The sequence below is a fragment of the Musa acuminata genome, chromosome BXJ1-10 (assembly GCF_036884655.1).
Source record: "Musa acuminata AAA Group cultivar baxijiao chromosome BXJ1-10, Cavendish_Baxijiao_AAA, whole genome shotgun sequence".
Lineage (NCBI taxonomy): Eukaryota > Viridiplantae > Streptophyta > Magnoliopsida > Zingiberales > Musaceae > Musa > Musa acuminata.
Window position 1 is genome coordinate 33,251,834 of NC_088336.1, and position 12,729 is coordinate 33,264,562.

General features: G+C 42.9%; 3 protein-coding genes across 3 annotated transcripts; 2 read left to right on the top strand and 1 right to left on the bottom strand.

The window, feature by feature from the left end:
• On the top strand, nucleotides 1–1,157 carry LOC135594605 (uncharacterized). The gene is made up of 4 exons (XM_065084924.1): nucleotides 1–122; nucleotides 322–682; nucleotides 862–932; nucleotides 1,020–1,157. The coding sequence occupies exons 2-4, from the start codon at nucleotides 333–335 to the stop codon at nucleotides 1,025–1,027; spliced, it is 429 nt and encodes a 142-aa protein (XP_064940996.1). The 5' UTR covers nucleotides 1–122; nucleotides 322–332; the 3' UTR covers nucleotides 1,028–1,157.
• A 1,229-nt stretch (nucleotides 1,158–2,386) lies between these two features.
• LOC135594845 (uncharacterized protein At1g15400-like) lies at nucleotides 2,387–2,740 on the top strand. The gene has a single exon (XM_065085350.1). It carries the CDS (start codon nucleotides 2,387–2,389, stop codon nucleotides 2,738–2,740), a length of 354 nt encoding a protein of 117 aa, XP_064941422.1.
• A 1,717-nt stretch (nucleotides 2,741–4,457) lies between these two features.
• LOC135594604 (ABC transporter C family member 3-like) lies at nucleotides 4,458–12,186 on the bottom strand. Its single transcript, XM_065084923.1, has 10 exons — nucleotides 9,505–12,186; nucleotides 9,198–9,284; nucleotides 8,443–9,093; nucleotides 8,179–8,343; nucleotides 6,871–7,165; nucleotides 6,517–6,731; nucleotides 5,770–6,075; nucleotides 5,620–5,683; nucleotides 4,996–5,235; nucleotides 4,458–4,917 (listed from the first exon to the last, which is right to left on the bottom strand). Exons 1-10 carry the CDS (start codon nucleotides 11,860–11,862, stop codon nucleotides 4,811–4,813), a joined length of 4,488 nt encoding a protein of 1,495 aa, XP_064940995.1. The 5' UTR covers nucleotides 11,863–12,186; the 3' UTR covers nucleotides 4,458–4,810.
• Between the last annotated feature and the right edge of the window lie 543 nt (nucleotides 12,187–12,729).

The window sequence follows — 12,729 nt, forward strand, 5'->3', positions numbered from 1 at the left end:
GGATACCCAACCTCGATCCTTAATTATTGAGGCCCATGCAAGTATAAAAGCCACCCCTACCCACGCAACCAACAACACAGCCTCCCATCAACTCATTCTCTTCATCGGTCTCAACTAATCAGGTAACCATAGCCGGCACCACACTCTCCATCCTCCTCTGTTCCCTGCTTTAGCCTACACACTCAGCTGCTGCTACGTACAAAGAGCTCATTGTCTGATATAGTTCATTGGCATCATTCAGATATTGTTTGCTCGGATCTTTTAGCTCGTAATGTGCGTTCCTTCATGCACAAATCATAAGTAACTCATTCAATGCTATAGGACTTGAGAAGATGAGCAGGTGGCCGGGAGACTGGAACTGCAGGTCATGCCAACACTTCAATTTCAGCCGGCGCAGCTCGTGCCAGAATTGCGGTGAGTTGAGGTCGAGCAGTGACTTCCCTGACCATGGCAGCTTCGGCGGTGGCCGTGGGGAGTCCCTTAATGGCCTCAGTGGCTCGAACATCCGACCTGGGGACTGGCGCTGCGCCTGCGGCGGCCACAACTTCGCCAGCCGCTCCATTTGCCACTCGTGCGGCGCCTTCAAGGAGGACTCCGCCGTCGGCTGCTTCGACGGCGACGACGTGTCCAACTCCAAAGGCGGGCGTGCCGAGTGGAAGTCCGGGGATTGGCTGTGCACCAGGTGATCACCTGCACGTCCCTTCTGCACTGGTGGTGGTGATACAGACTAAGAAGAGACAAAGCTTTCTGCTTTAGCTTGTAGTTGTTTGTCATTCAGATGCATTACATATACAAGTTCTGCATCAAGACGAACTATCCAAAGCATTACTCTCCATTAATTCTGCGTCAATGTCTCGGCAGGTCGGGATGCAATCAGCACAACTTCGCAAGCAGGAGGGAATGTTTCCGGTGCAAGGCGCCAAGGGGATGCGGTAAACGACACTTCGTATCAACCAACATTGATCTGATATTATCGACTGGTGAACAGGGACTTATGTGTTACAACAATCTGTGACTAGGTTCGTAGGATAAAGAAGAAGAACAGAGGAGGCAGAGGAGATGGCCGAATGAGAAGGATGCAGCGGTCATCTCAAGTTTACTACCAGTTCTACTTTCAACCCAGCCAATTGGTTGATGCCAAGTCATGGCTGAATAAAAGCTTTTGTTTTCTTTTGGTGTCCTCCACCCTTCTCCTGTTTTTATCAGCTTAACCATGTCAGAGTTGTCTTGCTTCACCTCTGGATGGATACATATATAGTCTCCAAGCACGCCTTGAAAAGGTGATGGATGGAAGATAAACTATGTTCTGGCAAATCTCCTGATGGAGATTATTCTCAAAGATAGTATGGTTATGTGTATCGATGACAGGAAATTGGTGCATTGGGCTGCACATCAACATCTGATAACAAAATATGATCTTTGACTATGCCTGTACTCGAAACTTCACGTCCTTCTTCCTCCTTATAAGCATCGTATCTCAATCTACCGAATGCAGTTTGCTAAGCAACACAACATCAAATGTAGCTCGTTTGAAAGCTTTCACAGCTCAAATAAATGCACTTTGGAGATACGGGAGCCAACCCACATGCACCTTTTAATCCCTGTTACTGATGATTCCTTAGCCTTCCGGGCCTTCTCATAGATTCTTAACGAGCGCAGTTCCATTCGGTTCAACCTTTTATATCAAGAAGGTAATCTTCTACCTCGTTGGCTAGATTTTGTGGTCTGTATCCATTGCAGAGTCCACAATCAAAGAACACACTTTTATCAGTTCTCTATTAAGAAGAAGAAGAAGGCCACGAATGGGGTAAGGCCGGGCTGCTTGGCCCAACTATTCTATCGTGATAAGCATGAAGAGCATTTAGTTCGCCTTTGGAATCGGATGGGTTGCTGATGGAAGTTGATATTGACAGCCACATTCTTCTTCATGGCCTTTCGGAAAGTCAACGCACTTCATTAATGCAACACGTCAGAAGCAGCACACAGCTGGGACAGCCATGTCGACGGAACACCATCTGTCCATGGACACCGAACACATCTGAATCAGTATTGTCCGATGACACCCTTGCAGATAGGGCAGATGATGCAGTAGTTCGGCAAGTGGATTTTTTGTTGTGGCTGCTCAATACGAAGGCCAGAAATGACCAAGGAAAAGTCGAGGTTGCAGCTCAAAAGGAGGTCAAACGAAGGAGTTCCACAAAGACACGTCGACCGCCACAGGAATACTATACGTAAATCCACCACGTCAACGTCACATGAGACCGGTCTTTTGGATCGCTTCTTCCGCTCCATTATTTGCTGGTTTCTCTCTACAGCCTTCTATAATATATCGGCACAAGGTTGTAGAACAAACCTACCTCAGCTGAGAACAGTCTGAAGAGGGAGGATGGCGGAGCTGCAACGATCTGTAACGACGTTCAGGAGGTCAGGGTCATCAGGGCTGGTGTGGGATGAGAGGCTGTTCTCCGGGGACCTGACTCAGATAAAGAAGAAGGAGAAGGAGGAGGGGGAGGAAGAGGAGGGAGGAGCCGCAGAGTTCAGGGAGCTAAGGCACTCGAAGAGCGTGGCATCGATCGGAATGCTGGGACGCAGCCACAGCACCGGCAGCGGCAGGGGCTTCCGCGCAGGTGCCGTCTTGCCGGCCGTCGACCCGCCGTCTCCTGAGGTCCCTCGTTGCGTCTGCTGTGGGTTCCTCGGCAAGCACGGGTCGGCAAAGCCATCGAAGCCGAGAAGGCGGTGAGCCTGACGGCCGCATGACCGCTCTTCTTGCTTCTCTCTCTCTCTCTCTCTCTCTCTCTCTCTCTCTCTCTCTCTCTCTCTCTATCTATCTATCTATCTATCTATCTATCTATATCTCTACCTCGGCGTATGATTGTTGGAATTTTGAGGGCAATGAATCCAGTGTAGATGCCAACAGTTGCAGTTTGTGTCATCCAAGTATTGACAGTGATGGAGTTGAGAAAATTGGATTCAGACTGTTCTTCCATTCAGTTGTTGCAGCACTGTCAAGCCACAGGAAGCACTCTCAATCTCTCTCTCTCTCTCTCTCTCACTTTGTTCTATGCATGATTAGCTGCACATGCTGTCTGCTTGGATCGAAGCTCTTCAGTCATCTAATCAAACGAGTAAAAACATGTTCACTATGCTCTTTCTGACATCTGCACGTGATGTCTGATCAGTGTCTTCAGAACAAATCCAAAGGATACAAAACCAAGAACAATCTCTTTCTTCTATTGCTGCAACCGCAGAAGCTCGTATGAAGTTACACCAAACAGCCTTGTCTCGTCTGCTCGCACCCCCGCAAAAGATGAGGAAAAAGTAATGCATCAGTCAATATTCTTGCAACAAGCAATGAATTCAATAGATGGCAGTAATAGAGTGAGCTGAAGAAAGTCGATGCAAGTCCCACTTGGCTTCTATGTGCCACATGCGGTGGTCATCCACTTCATGTTACTATTATTATAGACCACCTTAGAAAATTCAAAGATGCTGTCACAATGCTGGGCTGCCCACCACAGACTCTGTCTCCATCTTAATTGGTACCATTATCGACTTTAACATTGACTAGAATAGTGATGCATGCAACTATTAGAATAGCAAGTATTATATATATATGTATGTATATATAGTGGGCAAAAGGATCTTAATTATTGATTTCCATGGCTATTCGAACCATGGTGATATGACCATATTAGGATGTGTTCTTGCATTTTTAGAATCGATTATACTAATAACGGTAGCAATGTTTCATCATTTTGGATAATGTATGCTTCTAGTTTTCATAAATGATCAAAAGAACTGAATTTTTTTTTGTGTGTGCATAGTACTCTTTTTTTAAATTTTCATATCTAACCTTATTTTATTGATTTTTGAAATTATGGATCAACGATGAGATGAAAAAGTCAGATTAGTACTCAAGAAATAAATTCTAAGATCAAACCTAAAAGAAAATCTATGAACTTTTCATAGACGATCCACGCGAAGGAGTTTCTACGAACTCCCGATATTATAGTTATCCGCAAAAGGTGAGGATGCTCTATTGTTACAAGGAACATGAAAACTTTCTCTTCGATCTAAAATAATATTTACAAATCGATGTTAACCCGAACCGAAAGACACCAAAGTGTGTTGTTAGATGTCTTATAGGGTGGTGTCATCATCAACTTAAACACAACAAACTGCATCAATGACAAAGGCTAATACCTCACAGAGCCTTTTGCCATCACTAATTTGTAGGTTTTTCAGCAGAGTTTCTAAGAATAGGATGCTCAAGTTTACCACAAAGGTGAGTACAAGAATATGTAATCACACAAGTGCAGAATCTAAATTGATGAAGACAAACACCTCATTACAATAAAATCATAGTGGCAGAATAGATTGACTCATAGATTGGTGCAGCAAAATTTAGTTGAAGCTGGACATCATCCACCAAATAGATTCTGCATCCTCGGCCAACGGAAACAACGACAAAATGCATTTATTGTACCATGATATCATAAAAAAAATTAAATTAAATTTCAAATTTAGCTAGAAAATCAGTCTACTTGAAGCATGTCGGTTGTCGACACTGAGATACTATAAATACCGAGGAGTACAAAGAAGCAGAGCAGTAAGCCTCTGGTATCAGCCTTCATTGAAAATTTGGTGTTGTGTTGACCATATGGATCGAAGAAAAGGAATATCACATCTATACTTAACAGTTATTAACCAGGCTTCTCACACACAAAGCTTCCTATAAATATTCGGCATCATCAGAAGTATGCTATCTCCGTGGACCAAGATGGATATCAAATATTAGTTATTTGGTTTATCAAAAACTTGAACTAGATCTCGAAGTATACTCTGCGACGAGTTTTGCAAATAATGATGACTTATTTTCTAACAATCTTGCTGGCGTGTCATGTTCCACAATTACTCCTGGTCAACAAAAGAAATCATGTCAGACATGAAGTAATCTCATGGTAAAGGGTAAAGAAAGAAACTCACTTTACTAACCATTATCAAGAAGCAAAACCATATCACTGTCGAGAACTGAAGTTATCCTATGCGCAATTGTGATCACGGTGGACTCCGAAAACTGCTTCCTCAGGGTCTTCTGAATCAGATTGTCTGTAGCAGTATCCACTGAAGCTGTTGCTTCATCAAGAACCAAAACCTTGCTTTTTTTCAGAATCACCCTACCCAAACAGACAAGCTGACGTTGACCCATGCTCCAGTTCTCCCCATTCTCAGTCACTGAAATCCACAAATATATACATAGCTAAAGTCCTAACAATCAGTCAAATGCAAAACAGATGTTTTATGCTAGTTACAAATATTTTCAATCCCAAACATCACAAGTTATTCCAGAGCGTAAGCTTTCTTATGCAAAATGCTTGCCACATGTCAACTCAAATCAAAACAAGTCACTTTTAGTATAAAAGCAACTCCGAAAACATACATCTGGAAAATGTTGTTATATTCAAAACAGGAGTGATTATGCTTTAGCTCAGCTACCAAGTACCAAATTGAATGTGTTTTATTAATGATCAAAGGGAAAAATAACTTTTTACCAAACAAACCAATCGTGCAAGTAAGATGTAGATGTCATCACAAAGGAAGCTGAGAAAGATACTTAACCTCCAGAGTCGAGTTTTAATTCTTTCTTCCTCACTTCCTCTCCAAGCTGACAGGATTCCAAGGCCTAAAACATGAGTATCACATTAAGGCAATCGGTATCCAGAATTAAATCAAAAAATGGGAGAAAATGATGAGGTAAAGATAAATCACCTCCCATATCGCTTCATCCTTGTACTCTTCAAGTGGGTCCAGATTGCTACGAACAGTTCCCTCAAACATTGTTGCGTCTTGTGGAATTATGCTTAGTCTTGACCTTAAGTCATGAAGTCCTACTGTTGAAATGTCAACACCATCAATAAGTATCTGGCCAACAGTAGGATCTATTATACGGAAGAGTGCTTGTATCAGGGTAGACTTTCCACTGCCTGTTCTTCCAACAATACCAGTCTTCATTCCTCCAGAGAAAGTGCAAGTCAGACCCCTCAACACAAAAGGCATGTGTGGTCCATAACGAACCTGTATCAACACTAAATCATCACTTGGAAATTTTTTCAAACGATTAGGAACTAATTGGATCTAGCAATAGCTAAGAAAGAAGGATCTTTTATCAATATAAATGTGCTTGAGAAGCTCATTTTAACATGTTTAGAGAAGAATTATGAAACCAACACTGGTGATCACATCTTTGTAGTATGTATCTCTTTGTAGAATCAATTTATGGCTAGGACAAAACCAAACCACTAATAAAGTTAAAACACATTGAAAAAATTGGCATTCTACCACCAGAACAGATAATGTGACAAACTGTTTTACTCCTAAAGTGATCATAACTATCTATGACGCAAGCCATAGACAAGAAAGACTAAACTAGAATCACAGAAGAGGAAAGTGGCAACTAAACAACATTCGATTTTCCCAAGACTCTTTTACAATTTGAAAAATAATGCATGTGGTCACCTGTAGGTTACGAAGTTCTATTTCTCCCTTTGATGGCCAACTGGAGTCTAGCTTGTTTGTTTCTACAGAGAGAGGAGGTTCGCTAGCAATGCTAGTATACTGCAGTATTCTCTCCACAGATATTATCTTGTTTTCAAGTTGGCAGACGTTCCATATTACCCAAGTTAGAAGCATATTGAGATTAAGTCCGTATGTCACCGCAAGACCAGCAATACCTGAAAAGAAGAGGATGCAAAAATGGTAGAAATTAGCACCCCACACTCCTCACATAACTTGATGCAAAATGGTAGTGAATAGCACTACATCCTTCACAACTCAGAAAAGATAGATCCTACATATTTTCATGGCAATTACCAGGATCAATCACTCCTTTTGGCACAGAGATCAAGAACACTAAAGAGAAGGCAAAAGTAAGAGTTGACAACATGTCCAAACGAAAGCAAAGCCATTCCATTGCACCGGCAGTGTGAAACTTGGGACGAGAGTAATCATCCGATAGATGAAAATTAGTGCCTACAAATCTTGCCTCATGACCAAAGCTTCTAATTATCATCGATCCCGACATTGATTCAGAGAAGTGTTGTATGATTGGAGCTTTGCACACACCAACCAACCTTGATAATTCTCGTGATGTACCTATGTAATAATTCTAAAGAGCAGAAGAACAATAAGATGAATGAGAGCATTTAGGATAAACAAGATAATAAATTAGCAAATTAATTGGAATACCATTATGCAATCCCAAAATAGACATAAAGGAAGAAGTAAATTCAATTCTACGAACTTTTGTCCAACACACGAAGATAAATTTCTTTTGATTAATCCATCTAACATTTTGAAGAGGAAAGCTTGTCCAAATAATTCCCACATTTAAGAATGGCATTTAAGTAAAAGGTTGCCTTTCGGTATAGAAAACAAAAATGAGCAACTAATTTTCAACATTACTAATCTAGGCTACTTGGATAGGTGAATTCTCTGACAGCTCCAATGTGGCACTGTGGCCACATTCCTGATCAGACGAATAGAAGTATTAGATATTCATAAGTGAAGAAAAAATATACTTGAACAACTGGTCTCTAGGTACTGATAATCATGATATAACCAAGGACTAGTAAGCTGAAATAAAATATTTTGTTGCACGGTGTAATGAGAACCTAATCTTGAGTCTTGACAACTAAAATTCAAGTACTATCAACTAGGGAATGCCAAAAATAACCTACTGGGAGCCAAAAGTTTCATCTGTTTCTTGTTTCTATTCATGACAAGTATCTTTTTTTTCACTTTCAATGTATCCTCTCTTTTAGGCAAAAATGCCATTGTTTCTGTAGCAGTTAAGTTTAAGGGCATTTGACCATTAGCCTATTAGATTCTTTAAGTCTAGTTGCATTCTTCTAAGATAAAGCAACTAGGTTCTAGAAGAATGATAAATGAAAAGGAAAAGAAAAATCTTGTGAGGAATAGGTTTAACGGAAATGTGATACTTGATTCATGCAAGTCCACTTAACTTCAGATATAACAATCAGATTTACTAGTTGCCTGCAGTCATATTTAGAAGTCAAATTCTAAAAGCATTGCAGTTAAATACTCCAAGAGGAATATAAAATACATACGACTTGAATGAACAATGTTAACAGGAAAAAAAAGCAAGACAGAAAGTATTACCTGATACCAAATGCAGGCTGCAATCACAGGAATAAAGACAATGAATACTTGCCAAGCAACCTGTGACATGACTGCAATGATCCCGAGGAGTTGTATAGTTGTAAATGCAACAGAACCAATTTGGGAAGGAATATTGATATCTACTTCACTCTGATCTGTTGAGGCCTGGATAAATAATGCTACTATTATTGAGTGTCAACTCAAATGGCAAAACATATTTTCAGTACATTGCTAAAGATCAAAAGATGACTGAAGATCACATACTCTGTTGAGGATACGGCCACTGGGGGTGGAATCAAAAAATGACATCGGAGCATGGAAAATGCAGGTATGCAACTTGTTAAATAGCAGTGTCGCTGTCTTGTATCCAGCCGTTACAAGCAGGACGGCTCTTATAAGGATACAGAAGGAGCTCGCAAGTGCCAGTGCAACATAAACGTAGATTAGCATTGATCCACTGACAGGAGGTTCAACATCCTTGGAGACAGGAGCTGCCCATGCCATCCAGTAGTTGCTACCGATCTGAAGGATTTGAAAAAGGATTTGAGCCAATAACATTAGTGGCACAAGAGCTCCTTTATATGCCATCGTAATGTATGACCAGTAGACCCAAAACCCAACTTTGCCCTTTTCCCTCTCTTCTTCTTGAACAAGTTGCCCCTTCTGGGTGTTTACTTCATCTGCTTTACCATTTTGTGCATCTGTGTCGTTTGCTTGGGTAGAAGTTCGTGCACTACTTTTTGTGCCACTGGTACCAACTTCTGCATTGTTATCTGAAGTACCAGTACCAAGATCAACTGAGGCAAGTGCTGCCAAAGCATCCTTATGTGCACCAACCAATTCCATGAACTCTGTTCCTGAATTTAGGATCTCAGCATACTTTCCTGCTTGTGCAATCCTTCCATCTCTCATACACTAAAAAAGGAAGCATCAATCTTTTGTTATGCATCCTAAGCAGCCCGTGGGCTATTAACTGAACAATCAAGAAGAATAGATAAAAGAAGAAAAGCATCACTCACCAGGACAAGATCAGCTGAAGGTAAGAACTCCACTTGGTGGGTGACATATATCACTGTTTTTGAAGCTAGATGGCCGAGCAAACATTCCTGCAATGAAAACGGTAATCAAACTATAAAAGTGACTGCACATAAAATGATGTGAAATTAGACGGTATTCTATCAGGAGGTCGAATATGTTAAAAAGTAACTCCTTAAAGAGACTTGACTTCAGAAGTATAATGTTTGATTCCAACATAAAACCATATGAGTGAAGCATTTATATTTTTCACCAGATTTGTAGCAATTGTAATTACGACAAACTGAGTACCTTGAAAAGATGAGACCCTGTGTGGGCATCGACAGCACTGAATGGATCATCAAGCAGGAAAATATCAGCATCATGATACAAAGCACGGGCAATCTGAATCCTTTGTTTTTGTCCTCCACTCAAGTTGATGCCTCTCTCCCCTATAACTGTCTGGTCTCCGAATGGCAGGATCTCCAAGTCCTTCTTCAAAGAGCATGCTTCAAGAACCTTGTCATACTTCTCATGGTCCATTTCCTTACCGAACAAAATGTTGTCTTGAATCTTGCCACTCTGTATCCATGGTGACTGTGGAACATAAGCAGTAGTCCCACACAGGCCAACAGTTCCTGATATTTTTGGCACTTCACCTAGCAAGCAAGATAACAAGCTAGATTTACCAGAACCAACAATTCCACACACAGCCACTTTCATGCCTTGCAGAACTTGGAAATTTAAATCCTTCAAGGTTGGGACTTCAGAAGACGGATCCCATGAGAAGCTTCCATTGATCACTTCAACTGCAACTTCAGAACTTCTTCTTGGAAGCCTCTGCACAGCATTAGATTGCAGTTCCTCGAGGCAGAGGAATGACGAAATTCTATCAAGAGAAACTTTAGTCTGAATAACCATGGAGATTGTGTCAGGGAGGTTGTAGATGGGCTCCTGCAACACTCTAAAAGTCGCAAGCGCAGAGAGGACCTTCCCAGATTCCAGTGGTATCCCCAGAAGCATGCAGGCCCCAAAGGTGACCACTGCCACGAAAGTAGGTGCACCCCAGAAGACAAAGGTCGTCATGGCCGATGTATAGACATACTTTCTCAACCAGTTGGTCTCATTTTCCCGAAGCTTGATTATTTTGGACAAGAACTTCATCTCCCAGCCTTGAAGCTTGAGAATTCTCATGTTCCTCAATATCTCTGAAGTTGCTTTCATCCTTGTGTCTTTACACTCCATGATCTTCTCCTGGTACTTCTCCTGCATCTTCCCCAGGGGAACATTGGCCAACATAACAATGAAAGTGGCAGCAAATGCAGCAAGGGAAGCAATGCCCAGATTGGCATACAAGATCAGCAATGCCAAGGCCACTTGCACAGGTACCATCCAAAGGTCATGCATGTACCAGCTAAAGAGCCCAACCCTGTCCGCATCCACACTCATCAGGTTGATGACTTCACCGCTTGTACGACTCTGCTTTGAGCAGCTGGACAGAGTCAGGCCCTTCTGGTAGATCATTGCCACAAGGGAAGCCCTGACTCTGATCCCGACCTGCTGTAATCTGAAGAACCAGTGCCTCTGAGAGAGGCACTCCAGAATCTTGGCGATGACGAATGCCATGACCAACATATAGCCTTCATTAGCGAACTTGCGGTTCCCATTCAGGTATTGAACAAAGTAATCGATGAGGTAGGGGCCGACGTAGGTGGCGACGGTGTACACGAGACAGTACAAGGCCGTCAACAAGATCTGCTTCCAGGCAGACAGAATTAATGCTCTCGCCAGCTTGAGTGTGGTGATTGCACCATCAGAGGCAGAGCTACTGCTGCCTGAGCAAGATTCAAGCTTGCTCTTGAAGATGGGAAAGACGCCAATAACGCTGTCGCGCTCGTCCAACTGCGGCACGTCCTTGAGGTCCAAGGTCTTTCTATGGCCGGCGGCAAGCAAGGGGCCCATCCAATAGAAGGTGAGTGTGCTGAGAAAACCGGCATTCCGGAAAAGAGAAGCACCGCCGGTATTAGTATCATGGCATGACTCATGGGAACCACCATTCAACAGCGGCTCCCGCGCATCAGAGCTCTGTTGCTCCTCCCAGCTGTTCCACAAGAAGCCGGCACAACAGAGGACCAGAGCACATGGAAAGGACCCAATGTCCAATACCCAAGCGCGGGTTGGGAGAGCAGCGCGCTGTCTGAGGCAGAAGAAGTCTATAGCAAGGAAAGAAGAGGACATGAGAAAAGAAAGCCCCCACCAAATCCTGAGAAGGGCCGGGAATCTCTTCGCGGACCGGAATCCCAAAACGAGATAAGCAGATGTGGCGAGCCACGCGGCCGCTCGGAGGGCCAAATCCAACCGACCGGCCACCCGGTCGCGCGGCCACCTCCACCCATCTCTGTACCAGAAGAAATCGAGCAAGCACAAGGAAAGATTGAACAGGCCCAAAACCAAGCAGGTGAAGAGCGCCAACCGATGGCGCAGAGGACTGCGGCTCTCTGCCCCATGTTTGGAACTCTCCAGCTTGTGCCTCGTGCGCTTGCAGAGCCAGAACAAGGCGAGCGAAAGCAGGAATATGAGATGGCACGAGGCGGAGAAGCCATGGAGGAAAACGGGTTGCAATAGGGACTCTACGTCGATACGCATTCCAAGGAACGGAGGGGTCGGCATGTTTGCTCCCTCGTCTTCCACCAAGGAAGGAAGGGAGCGAGCGGGGCAGGCTTGATTTAAAGGGGAAGAGGGGAAGGGAAGGTCAAAGGCGGCTCCTTGCGGTGAAAGGTTGCTATGGGCCTCCTTGCTTCCCTGTAGACCACACGGGCCCCGCGCACGGGACAACTGCGGCAGATAGGGACGCGGAGGAAGAGCACAAAAGGCAATGGAGAGTCCAGTGAAGGAGGGGCGAGATGGAGGAACGGAGCGAGAAACAGAGGACCGCGGCGATTTCTTGACGACGGTGACGTAAGGAAGAACGAAAGGGTTGGGGTGCGTGAGGAGGGCAGACGGGTTCCGTTCCACACGCACAGCACACCGTGCGACAACGTAAACCAACCGGCGATCAGACGCACCCGTAAGCTTGATTGCTTATTTGGGAACGTCCCACTTTTTGGATTTTTTGAGGTGGATGTAAATATACCCAAATTCGCCTTAAAAGGCTCCTAAAATCATCTAAAGATAGAAATTAAATGATTATTTATATATTTTTTTATTTATTATTTTAAATAAATAAATTTGGTGCTGCAATCATAAATGATTCATCTGATGCTACTTAAGTTTGCAGAATTAGCATGAAGTGGTGTTAAATCTGACTTAAAATCATCTAAAAGTAGGAGTACATTATCTTTGTCTCCTAAAGATCGACATAGTTGTACAAAATTTTATTATGATACACGACTATATTATATTTTATTCAAAAATTATGTTAGTGATGTTCAAGAAGCTTTCAGAAGAGATTAAGGTGGTTTCAAATACTTGACCGAAAATTGAGATCATATGAGGTTTTCGATATAATTCATCTGATGCAACGAAACAAAGTGAAAG